This window comes from Anas acuta, chromosome 7 (assembly GCF_963932015.1).
Source record: "Anas acuta chromosome 7, bAnaAcu1.1, whole genome shotgun sequence".
NCBI classification, from domain to species: domain Eukaryota; kingdom Metazoa; phylum Chordata; class Aves; order Anseriformes; family Anatidae; genus Anas; species Anas acuta.
Window position 1 is genome coordinate 20,229,719 of NC_088985.1, and position 13,588 is coordinate 20,243,306.

General features: G+C 34.7%; 1 protein-coding gene across 3 annotated transcripts in view; it reads right to left on the reverse strand.

The window, feature by feature from the left end:
* Window positions 1-13,588, reverse strand: part of ERCC6 (ERCC excision repair 6, chromatin remodeling factor) — a 48,242-nt gene that overhangs the window by 11,147 nt on the left and 23,507 nt on the right. For all 3 annotated transcript variants that reach the window (XM_068688006.1, XM_068688007.1, XM_068688008.1), the window contains exons 7-12: window positions 12,977-13,135; window positions 10,249-10,384; window positions 3,412-3,582; window positions 2,771-2,947; window positions 1,339-1,455; window positions 444-539 (exon numbers count right to left, since the gene is read on the reverse strand). In XM_068688006.1, coding sequence (XP_068544107.1) covers window positions 444-539; window positions 1,339-1,455; window positions 2,771-2,947; window positions 3,412-3,582; window positions 10,249-10,384; window positions 12,977-13,135 — 856 coding nt within the window. The remainder of the gene's footprint in view (window positions 1-443; window positions 540-1,338; window positions 1,456-2,770; window positions 2,948-3,411; window positions 3,583-10,248; window positions 10,385-12,976; window positions 13,136-13,588) is intronic.

The window sequence follows — 13,588 nt, forward strand, 5'->3', positions numbered from 1 at the left end:
ACAAGGATGCTTGTTATTTGCTCTGGTATATACTAAGACTGAAATCATCAACTGTTGCATCAAGAAGTTCCCATACCTAATGTGTACTTTCAGGGCAAATTACTCTTCCTTTGCTTTGCATTTGCAGTTGGATGAAAGCATGCATACAGTTATCTACTGCGGGTCATCTAATAAGCCGTTAATTTGTTCCCAGGACCACAAACATATCCTGAAGCCCATTCCATTCCTACTTTTATCTGGTCACGTCATTACATAGGAACCACTTACTCTATGTATTCCATGAAACAGTTCTAGGAAAAAAAGCAAATATCCACAAAAGCAGAACTGAGATGAATATGTTTTTCTTTCTGTTCAGAATCCAGCTAAAAGAATGCGAGGTCAATCCATGACTTAATCCATCAACCTCTACCTTCTACCTGTCATCAACCTTAATTAATACCAACCTGCATGTCTCCACTGAGAATCTGGTAGACTTCTTTAGAGTCAATGAAATTTTGGTAGACTTGACGCTGCTCATCTGTCAAACGACAAAAGAGGACCTACCAAAACAAAACAAACAAACAGCTCAAGTCCAACGTGTAAACTCCAAACTGAACAAATTTTAAAGTTTTACAATGTGGAACATGCTACAAATAAACCTTACAGACACATCTAACACACTGAAATACTGAATTAAAAGATATTGTAGAGACCACTAGAAATAAACATTTGTTAGAATTTTTAGAGAATGAACATAAACACTGAGATGGGTTTCATCATATTTTCTGTGCCATTTCCCAGTTGTTTTTTCCTCCCAAATTTTAGTTTCGGAGGAGCTGCCATTTTTCAATTTTAATGAGGTATCTGTGCAGTGTTGACATTCCCTCAAAGCTACTTTTATAGGAAACAATTCTCACGGTGCCTTACAAATTTGTCCCTTACAAATTGCAAATTCTCAGAACCTCCTGTGAAAACAACAGGTTAGTAAACGTAACCTGTACTGTCATTAGCATTTGAGTGTGAGCATTTAATGATTTTTCAGGTGGTTTGATGAGTTAAAATGGAAAAAAAAAAAAAAAAGTATTTACATCCTGAAAGGCACCCAATATTATGCTTTACGTCAAACTTACATAATGCCCTGTGACTGACAAGAACAAAAATATAATTTGTTTGATCTGCTTATGATTGCATTCTTAACAGTAGCCCAGATTTAAAAAGTACATGGAAATTCAAAATTTGATTATCTACAGTTAAAATAGCATTTCAACTGTTATTAGGACAAATTATTGACAAATGTTCATGAGAGACTGGATTTGGGGGAGGAAGAGGGCTCAGATCTAGTAGTAATGATAAGCAAACCTGTTCATTTTTATCTGGAAGCGAAAGGCTCATTTTAACATCAGCCTTCATTCTTCTCAGCAAGTAGGGGTTTATGGTGTCCCGTAACACACATGCACATTTGTATGCAGTTTTTACCTGAAAAAGGAAGAAAAAACAAAAACTGTACTTTGATTCTTGATATCAATTTTAGCAAAAAGCAAAATTCAATAATTAGTAATAGGAAAGTCCTCATAAAATGAGATGCTTTATGATTTATGTGGACCTACAGTTATTTACTCAATACAACATGAATTACAATAAATTCATTATAGCAACAATAACACAGAATAACTCTTCCTCAGATACCACTCATTTATCTTTAGTGAGTTAGTGGAATTTGAGACCAGAAATAAGATTTCTTTTAAAAACCAATCTGAGTATAAATTTGCACAGAACCAAAAACCCACATGAATAACCTCTAATACAAATCAAAGATCAAAAAAAGGCCTGAAGCAATGGTGGTTACTAGACAATAAGTGAAGATTAGTGTCCGCTTGAGACTATTAAAAAAAAATCGGTAAAAGAAAATCCCCATGATCACAGAAACTAAAGGTCACTCTGGTCTCAAATGGAGCATATGGTTCTATAATGGGTAATGGATGTGTGAGATGGGTATTAACTGTACGTAATGGCTAAAAATACCTTCATTTCTCTTAAAGCAAAACAAAGAATACACTAAATTATTGATATGTAAAAAAAACAAATTAGCTGTCCAATTTTAAATTACTAAGCTTCGGACAAGGGAGGCATTTAAGCTCCAAGAAAAAACTTTAGAAATGTATACATGCAAAACATTAAAAATAATATTTAATAGAAAGCAAATTTGTTAGCATTTATATGCAACTTTATTCTACAGATTACTATATGATTTATCTGTTAGGAAGCTTGAAATGTGTTTACAAAGTTGTAGAGAACTGTAAATGCAAATATTAATAGGCATATTTATTCAGAAGATATTGCAAATAAATTTTGTTTTCAAATTAGTTTATATACTTTCAGACTTCTGATACCTATTTTTGTTTTAAAAAGTGAAAATAGCTTTCTGTTTTAAGCATTCCTCAATAGCATCTGAAACAATTTGCTGAAGCTTGAAATCAAAGAGGAAAGTTCTATTTAAATATATCAAAATATGAGATTACTCCTCCAACTTGCATAACTTTACTTTTTATCAGAGAATACTTATGTCTTTTCAACTTTCTTGACAAGAAACAATTGTGTATATGCTACGCCTCTCTATAGAAGAAATTGTTTCATTTAGTTGAATATTTTTTTCACATACGCATAAGTAAAACATATACATGTGACTCTACTAAAAAAGCGTCTAGAATGTAAATCATGAGGTACATTTAAAAGTCAGTTTCTTAACAAAATAACATTTTTTCTACTGAACTGATATATTTGATGCACTTACCTGCACAGGAGAGGCATTGGAGTATCCTCCCATGGTTATTGGAACAGAAAATTGCTCCATGAACACAGGTAGTGTTCCCAGTTTCCCTGGGAATATAAAGTCAAAGAGGGACCAGAGCTCCTTTAGGTTATTTTGCATAGGAGAGCCAGACAAGATGATGCGATGGGGTGTGCGGAACTAGTAATTAAAACAAAGCAAAATTAAAACAAAAACAGAAATAAGTCATTTTCATGGCTTATGGTATAAAGTGATTCCTGCTTCTGAGGATTTTCAATTCTACCACCAATGAATTATCATTTTATAACATATGGCCCCACGCTACTAAAATAAACAATTTTATGTAATATATTGCCCACAAACTGTTAGTAGAAAATAAAGATTAACATTAATTCAACATTTGTTCCTAATGGTAAATTCCTACTCCATTTAACATTTCTGATGTTTTTCTTTATAAATCTACTGATGTAAACTCATTTAAAATATTAAGTAAATTAAATAGTCAAATATAGAACATTGTGATTTATGCTTTATTCCTTTTTAATGGTCAAATGTGTGCTTTTATGATAACTTAATACGGCTATTACATCTGGCCCCTCCTCCCCGCCACACTGAAAATCTTTCACCTGTTTTTGATAAAGTACCTGCTTGCATGCAAGTGTTACTGCAGCATTTGGATTTCGGATTTTGTGACCCTCATCCAAAATCACATAATGCCAGTCATAGCTGTGGATGTTATCCTGCATCAGTCGAATGTATGAATAAGAGGTAATTAAAATTCCATGGCATGAAGCAATTTCACGAATTAGTTTCACCTAAAAGCAAAAAGTGCATGCTGTCAGTAACAGAGCAAGACTGAAAATTCAGACTTGCAGAAGTACAGGTTTACTGTCCAAGATACGTTTAAAAAGTTTTGAAAGAGCAGATAAATTATTTCATAAAGAAAATCATTGAATTTCACTAAAATAGACTGATCACAGGACTCTCCACTTATCTATAAAAGAATGAAGCACCTGAATATTGTAGTGTAACACATCAGAATTTGACCTGAAGCCTGGTAAGAAGGAATCAGTATTTTTTTTTTTTTTTCCCAAAGGCAGCGTCTGAAACTCAAACATGAAATGTGATCAAAGTAACTTCAAGTTCTCCTATACTCACATCACAAATCTACCTTTGTGTACTGCATACAAGATATAATAGAAGGTTAGAAATAAATAAAGTGAAAAACAAAAACAATCACAAAAAATGATTTGGTTAATCCTAAATTCTGTCCTACACTTTTCATTAATAGGATTAATCATTTCTCATTTAACCACATGCATGCTTCTCTTGTAAGCTATATCCTTTCCCCTTGTCTTCACCTAGCCTTTTTAGCTGTAGATTACCTAGGGCAGGAACAGTCTAGATCATCTTCCTCGAATACTTTCACAGCATCCACAGTATTTGAGAACTGCATCTTTCCTGTGTTTGTCCTCCACATATAAATCTAATAGAAGAGTGATATTATTGTCTGCTATACAGGAAGGGAAAGAGCATGGACCAATTTTTATTTATTTATTTAGATGGATTTGGTTATTTGGATCAAGGTGCTTAACTGTTACAGAAATCAAGTGGAATTAGGTGCTTAAGCATCTTTGCACATCAGGACATAAATGAGGTCACTGAAGCTTACATAGGGAAGGGAAAACAAAACCAAATTTCTTTTTTCCCAGAGGGGCATCCTAACTATGAAGATAATCTTTCTTTCTGCTATATTGTGTTTACATAGCAAGTAGGAAAATAGGACTGTCATTAGCTGCAACTGTATTGCCAAAAAAAAAACCAAAAAACTGGTAACCACAAATTCTAAATTTTTGTTTTAGATTACTCACAAAATAGCCAAGCTGCACCCAGAATTAATCCCTGCTTTTAGTCAGAGGATGTCAAAGCTACCTTAAAATCTGTGGAAGCCCAAGCCCATTCTGTATTTACAGTTTCATGAACTTCATACCCTATTTTACACATGAATTCACTGCTAGAGTACAATAACTAGTTATTCAGTAGTTTTCCAGGAGCTGCACATATTAGTCCATGATATAGGACCTGAGCAAAATGTGGCAAAAATAATGGGAGTTTTATCACAGATTTAATGTACACCATATCAGCATGCAGGGGCAAAAGTAGATGATGATGAGCTGGGGGGCAATTCTGTATTAAACAAGTACAGTGAGTGTAACAAAAAAAAAGTATTGATAATTATTTTTTTTTAAAGTAGAACCACTGCAAAAATTACTAAAGAAAGAGAAAAATGAAAAAGAATCACATTCCTAAAATATTTGCATATTCAAAAACATCAAGAATACTTATTAGAAATGTGTTAAAAAATATATATATATTTCTGAAGGAATCATATTGTGTTAAGAGTCCATGATCTTGTAAAATTTCTTACCATGACTTCTTGCTTCGGAGACGTAATCCAAGATTCAAAATGTTTTTCTGCATTTAACTGTGCAAAAGCTTTTACTTTCTGATTATCATGTCCCAGTAAAAACATGACACATCATCTAACGTCAATGCTGTGATTGTCAAGAGGATATGCAATCTTTACAACAAAATGTATGACAGACATAGCAGGAGTTCTAGGCAGGTGTGAACATCCAAACCTCAGTTCGAGCTGATGCATTGCCCACAGTCTGTGACAGTGTCCTGGAGCCCTGGCAATGGCCTATCATAGAATATTGTAGGCATCTCTACCCAAACACTTAAGACAAATCATCTCGGGCGATTTCAAATTAAAAGCTTGTAAAATATGTAACCTCTCCTAGTTTTTGCAATTAATAGGGTATGTCTGCAATTAGCCTGACTTACAGAATGCTACACTGTTGTCATTAAAAGATGTTTTGTGAAAGTGCTGCTGTTATTATGGAGGCTCAAGAGACCAATCCCTCCTAGAGGGCAAGCAGTGGACTAGCAGAAAACAACAGCCATAAATCACGCTGTCAGGTAGCAGAAAGAACAGAAGTGAAACGCAGGCACATGAAGGCCATTCACTGTAAACACACCACAGCAGAATCCTAGTCAGGATTTACTGAACCTGTAATTAATTAAAGTTTCCTTCAAGCTAAATTTTTAATAAACAAGGATTTCTGCTGACAATGAAGAAATACAACACCACAATTTTAACAACTCACACTACAACACCTATTAACTATCATTTTATTGTACTAGAGACTTTGTTAGAGGTTGCTTTAGCTTTAGTTGCAGTTATTTAACTGCAGATCTTTTAAAATATGATAATGGACATGCTGTTTTAATACTGTGCCACTTCAGAATTTGCACTATTTTATCATGTAGTCTTTAATTCACAATTACCATTTGTTTAGATTCAGAAATTTTATTATTATTTTTCTCTCTTGGGAATACACTTCAATGAAATATTTCAGGGCTTACACTGTTAAACTAAAAAAAAATAAAAATAAGTTCAGATTAGAGACAAATCCTAATGACAAAGGAAAACAGCTGTTGTTGAGCTTTGAAATTCCAAACTCTGGTCTTTAAAAAAAAGACCTACTACTCCTAATGAACACAGGATCATGCAAATGAATGGAATAAGGCTGATCGTACAGTTTTGTTCAGCACAGTAATTTAGGCCTTTGCAATTTACAGACAGTATTTTCACCTAACATTGTAGTGATTACATTGATTGTGTTGCCCTGTCTTCACTGGGACACATGCAACATACAAAGGCTAAAAGATTTTCAGCAAGTACCATTTCTTAAGGCTAAAATATTTCAGTGATGTTTTCCATGGACAGGCCTTTAAGCAAACCTTTTCTTCCTGTTGATTACCTTGCTGTAGATACAAACCCACAATTGTTAATGCATAGAGAAATAATATTTATCTTTTTAGCAGCTAAAGTAGTCCTTTTAAAAAAAATAGTTAAGGGAACCTGTACTCGTTATGCATTATAATGATAATATTCTTAAATAGAAACATGCATGTAAGACTGGATTTAAAGAACTTAACTAATGATAGCCGTGAAATTCTCTAATCTTTCAGATGCCTTTAAGGCACGTATGAACTCACCAAGATGATACCTCCCTGGTCACTTCCACAACTATATATAGTTTGTGAATCAAAAATGCATTGTTCAGCAGCCTTTTCACCATCTCATAACCAACCATTAAGTCCAGAGATCCATAAATTCAACCTATAAAACCTCTTCGCTATTTCCCCGCCCCCTCCAAAACAGTCTAAATGGCATCACCAAGAAGCTTCAAAAGAACACATTACAATGTTTAATAATGTAAATGTTGCAATGAAAAGAGCTACAGCACTTACTACATATTTAAGAAGAATGTTATTTGTTATGGCATGATAAAAAGTTTATCCAAGTTTGATCTGTAACACAGAAAGAGTCTTTGGCTAAAATAAAGGTTCTATATCCAGTCATGCCAAGAACTGTAATCTGTTGAGTTTATTTTCTTTGTATGTAAATTATGTACTCTACTGTGAGGGCAGAAGGCTTAAAATCTACAGTGTACAAAGTCATCTTCAAATAGATGGCTTCAAGGAGGTGCAAGCATCATGAAGTGACAAGTGCTTTTGAGGGCTGCATTTTGTTCAGCATTTGGCTAGAATAAATAAGTAGTTAAGGCTTTACAGACTGAATCTGATTACCACCAGAAAGAATAATTGACCTCAAAGACACTTGTTCTCAAAAAATTAAAAATTCAGCCTAGATCTTTGCAATGCAGCACATCCCGCATTTTATATAAAACCAATATGTCTGAAGTTCATGTTGTCTTCATGTAAATCCAAGAAGTTGGATTTACTTCTTTATTTATTCTCACATTCTTAGAGGCATCAGAGCACTTAGTATTTACAAGCCACTTTTAAGCTACATCAGGTTTGAGTGTATTAACTGCGAGAGGTTAATAGTATAAAATAGCACCAAAGGACTCTGCCACAATTGCTGTACCATACTCAAACTGAAAGCTGACTTCATGATGGAGGACTACTACTTCGGTTTGATTCTTCTCTCCACTTTAAACTTACACACATTAATCATCACAAAAGAACCAAACAATCTGTGCCTACAAGCAGGAAAAAAAAAAAAAAAAATAAAGTGTTACACTTCTTCAAGATGGCCTCAAGCTATCTCTGAAGACTACTAGGATGGGTAAGTATTTGCAGCTCGGAGGGTGTGAGTCTGTTCTCAGGTGACAAGTGACAGGATATGATGAAATGGTCTCAAGTTGCACCAGGGAGGTTTAGACTGAATATTAGGAAGAATTTCTTCATGGAGAGGGTGGTCAAGCATCAGAACAAGCTGCCCAGGGAATTATCCCTGGAGGACACTAAGGGACATGATTTAGTGATGGTACTCAGTAGATCAGGCTGATGGTTGGATTTGACGATTTTGAAGGTCCTTTCCAACACAGATGATTTAATGATCCTATTTTTTTTTTAATTTACTTTAGTCATAAGCTTGCCCTCTTTTGATTAAAAAGTAACTGTGAATAAATGCGCAAAGAGGTGATGACCACATTAGCAGTGACTCTTGTTTAAAGCATCCTGTTGCAGTTGTCAAAGATGAAGAATTAGAGCAGGATAAGAGAACGGAACCTAACTAAAGTGACCATATGGTATCCAAATTCTTTAAGTTACTGAGTAGTTATTTGTGGGTGGCAATGGGGAGGTAAAGTTATGAAAACCTGACTATTCCCACAGATGGAAAAAATAGATTCAATTTGTCGAGTTCATTAACTGACAAATACCCCCAAAATTCATGCACACTATTTTATTCAGGAAGAAGTGCAAGCATGTTATTGAGGTCAACGGACTTTTAGGGCTTGAAGACATACCAAGTTAATTGAACATCAGGAAGCTATTAGCACATTAGAGTGTGCTATTCCTTTTTTGCCATGTGCTGTAACTGCATCGATTACCTCACGATATGTTTAATCAAGTGCAATTAAGCACCATATCATATTAATGCTATTACAAGAAATTCAATAAACATTTAAAGAGAAATTTAAAAAAAAAAACGTTTTGTTGAATCCTGCAAATCCTGTTAAGTACCTGAAATACGAGGCCAAGAGAAAAAAAAAAAAAAACAAAAAAAAAACCTTTCCTTGTTTTTCTACAAGCAAGGTAACAAGGGTTGAAAATCCTGACTTGTCCAAAGTTTCAACTCCAGAAATTGAATAAGAACATGTATATAAAGACATTGACCAATAAAATTAAAAGCCAGAAAAGGCACTGCTTGAGGAAAATAAAACCAACAAAGTAGCATTATCATGAAAGGAGACCAGGTGATATGAACTGACATATTGGTCAACTGAAGAGAAATTAGTTTGCCTGTACAAACAAAAATTATTAAATATTTATCTATATCACGAACATGCAAGGAAAGAATTCACCAGTACTAGAAGCATATATGTATGCTAATAGGTTCCTACATTGATCAGCTGCAGCAAAAGCAGCTAATAATACTGCAAACTGCTTCATAATTGTAACGTGGACATTAGGAATAGATAGATCATGCCTTTGAGTGACAGTGAGACCTAGTGAAGAGAAACTTCATGGAAATTTATAGAGAAGCTTTGCAAACTAATCAATAGTATAGAGGGCTCTCCACAATGAATTCAGAGAATTGAGGATACATAGCATCTTTCTGGTTTAAGTATCTAAACTACAGGTTACACCCAATTATTTTATTTATTTACAGAATAAATGGGCTTAATTTTTCACTGTACTGTAATGGCGGCAAGCAGAAACTACATACTTCTAAATAACCCGTAGGCAAGCACAGCCTTATGGAAATTGAGATAAAGCAGTAAAGTTCTCCTTAAACTCAAGTAGTCTTCTGAAGCTTTTCTGTTCTTTCAGAGAAGCTCTCTCAGTTATCAACTCTCAGATATGTCTACCTTCAGCAGAAAAGCTTAAAACCTTCTCACACCAAATCATGTATGGCCGTTACTAGTACATGAGCACCACAGTAAAAGTAGATTAGGTATCATACTGTGTTGGCTACTATAAATGGATAGACTTTTAAAGGAAAATAACATGTTAAAACAATTATGAACTTCAATTCCATAAAAAGCTGAGCTGTCTAACCCTGCAGGGGCCCCATAGCAAGCTTGAACTACTTGCAATCTGGTTTACAAGCAGCCTAGTCACGGCAGCATGGATTTCAGCACAATCAAAATGCTCTGAACAACAAACCTGTTACATTTAACTTGTTCAAGTAACGTTGTTCTGTATTATAATGTAATTGTATTCCAGGAATGACAATTCCCATTTTGTCCTGTTTCCTAACAAATCTATACAAGGCAGTGAATTTTGTAACTTTTTAAAACAATCAGAGGAAGATCACAAGCTTGCATAGAAACATTCAGGAACAGAAGATACTCTTTTTTTTTTTTTTTTTTTTTTTTTTTTTGCTAGCATGTAAAAATACAAGCTTCTGGAATTACAAAATGCGTGTCAATTATTACCTTTTTGTTGGTGTACGAACCAGTTTCATGGAGAATGGCGACCCTAAATGGAGGCCACCAAGTGTGGAATTCTTTTACCCACTGATGCATCACAGTAGCTGGACAAACAATCACTGTTGGACCCAATCCCTGGTACCTAAAAGCACACAAACAAAAACCAAACCTTCAACATGAAATAAATACCCTATATTAAAATAATCTGACATATTTGATTATTCAAGTAGAATACAAGAGCTATCAAAATTAACTGGCACTCTTTTTCTATAATTTTTTTTAGAGGTAGGTAACAAGGAAAAAGCTAAAACAGCCTATCTATTGAATGTAGTGAGCTAATGGATAAATCTATCAAGATAAACACAGAAATAGAAAAGCTCCAAACAGTAAGGCATAAGGGAACTTCATCCTGCATCCTGTGGTGATACAAATCAGGTTTGAGTGACTACCATTTCTTTAAGAGAAAAAGAAATTATTAACAACTCTTTAATTACTTCTACACCACAAAAAAAAAGTCTTGCAAATGGAGTTGCACGCAGGTCTTTTGCTTCATGGTGATACTATACTATACTATTATCATCACAATCTACAGATAGTGAGATAATACAGGGACTCTACAGAAACAGAGTATAATATCTAAATAAGTTGATGTCAGAGCTAGGCTAAAACCATCTAATCCATTTCCTGTTCATAATCAGACATTTGTTTCTGAGATTCACTGAGGAAATGTGTGAAATAAGGTCTTCCTGTATATACATTTCGGAGCCACTTTTTAACCATAAAAGAGGACAAAATCTCTTGCACAACAGCCAAACAAGAAATATTACAATCAGGAACAAATACCAACAACCATGCAGGAAGTATACTACAGCAGAAACAAAAAAATTAGCTTGTTTTTTTTTGTCAAAAAAAAAAAAACAGTTTACAAAAGGAAATTTATACGCCTTTATTTTGAAGGATATTTCTGCAGAAAATTTCATGAATAAAAAATATAGCTGTGTATTTTGAATGTTCCAAAATGGCTCTATTGTCATAATAGCCAGGTGCTACCAAATATAACAATCTTTGCACTTCTGCACAGTAATGGCAGTATGCCTGTCTCCATTTTACAGAATGAGAGCTGAGGCTGAGAGAGACTACAGGAAAGGCTGCAGTGCTAGATTCATACAGCAGTACACTAGCTCCCTCTACACATCAAGGCAATGAGGTATCAAGTCCCTTGGGCATATTAACAACACAACGATGCCTGCTTCTCAACCATACTAACCAGCAGGTCTTCTGCTTACTAGACTACACAACTGTCAGACAAAAGCTAACCAGTTAGTGTTAGTACCTTCCTAGTTCAGAGCGCAGATGTGGAAACTACTTGAACATGCAAAGACCAAATTGTTTAGACAAACAGGCAAAATGAGAATAAAAAGTTTCATAGTAATAATAATTAAAGCTTGTTTTCTCCCATGGAGTTACTCTGGTGGTGGACTTGCTAATTAGATGCACCAGAAAAAACAGAATACATGCTCTCATCTGCAGAAAGAACATTGCAATGTAGGTGTTTAATTATATTTCGGCCTCTTCAAAGATTCATTGTAGTCTCACTGCACTATCCTAGTGACTCTAACTGTGTAACCATGTCAAAAGGTGTTCCTGAAGGAATTCCATCAACTCAGTGGGTCTCCAACTAGGGCTGGTAATATACTCGCACAAAGTCATCTGTAAAGCAGCATCCTTAGAACAGGTCATATCAAAGTAAATCAACTGGCCTGAGTGATGTAGTACAGCATGGCAGTTTGGTATGGAAAAGCTACAGTTGAAAGCAACTGGAGAATACAATTCTTCCAGAAGACAGCAATGCTTTCTCTTTAAAGCATTATTTTACAATTAATGTACATACTGAACATAATCTAAATGTCCCTCTATATATAGTTTAAATTTTTGTTCAGTACAGTACTGCAACATTTGTTTAATTGCATGTCATAATTCACATCAGATATAGAGCCACCAAAACTAGAAAACTCAAGTGTTATTCACGCATGCACTTGTAAATCCAAGAATGTCAACAAGTATCCTTTCCGGTAATTTCACCTATAAAGAAAGAATTTCAAAGCATTGTTCAATAATAAAGAAAGAATGATAGCTTTTGTAAGCCAGTCACTCGAATATAGTTTTGAATAGCAACAAAGATGTAAATTCCTCTGTGTAAGTTACAGTTTTTATTACTACTACTATTTTTTGGCATAGATAATTCCCTGCCGATCAGAAACTCCAACTTTCATCGCAAATCAGCTTGCTGCTTCCTGTAAAGCATTCACCTGGTGTCTTGCCAGAACAAATATTTTAATGTAAAATTTAATAAATGGAACCAAAGGTATTACATCTAATTTAAAATTCCATATTGTGTAAACTATTGATATTAATGTAATTGAGTTTGTAAACAATCCATTTGTGGAAGCTAACCTTAGACACTGTATTGACCCAAAATATCTAGTGCGGCTCATCTGCAAAATGAAGCATCAATGCCTGGAATTCATTAAAAGTGTTACATGTTTAATTTTTCCTGCCCTACAGCTCCATTGTCTCGTAAAATTTTTCCTTTGATGTCCCCCACTAAAAGAATTAAAGGAATATTGTAATTGAAATGTCATTAATAATTCACAGGACCCTCCTCCACCAGCAATACATCTGATGAAATATTAATTGAGCTCCACAGACTGACAGTCTGCAGAGGAGCACTTGCCTGTAATTTGAACCACGAGTCCTGATCTTGCTGTAGCTCAGACCTGCCAAGAAGGCAATTATCTGGATGGTCTTGCCCAATCCCATCTCATCTCCCAGAATTCCTCCTGCCTGCTGGCAGTGCAATTCCCAGAGCCACCTAACACCTGTCTGCTGGTACCTAAAAACAAGGAAAAGAAGATGGCAAATGTTTGATAATACAGATCGGAACAGAAAGTACTCATGAATTAATCATTTGGCAAGGTTCTTCTACTAGTTACAGTAACATGCTGGATGTATGTTTTACATGAGTGCTGTATTTACTAGGTCATACATTTTTGATGGGCTCAAACATTACATGTGACTTTCATTCTTTATGCAATGCTAAAACATTTCTAATTAAACTGATAGTCATGGTAATTAGAGGGTATTTTATTTCATGTATATTTTAAGGGTTAAAAGTAACTTGGAAAGCTACTCTTAACAAAGCATAATTATCTTTTCAGAAGAGAAGACATGCATGGGTCTCATGAATTACATTATTGGAACATATACCTTGAACTGAAGGAAAAGCTTGACTTACAAGGGCTACAGTCTTCACTCTCCACTCTGAAAACTGATCACATCTGTCACA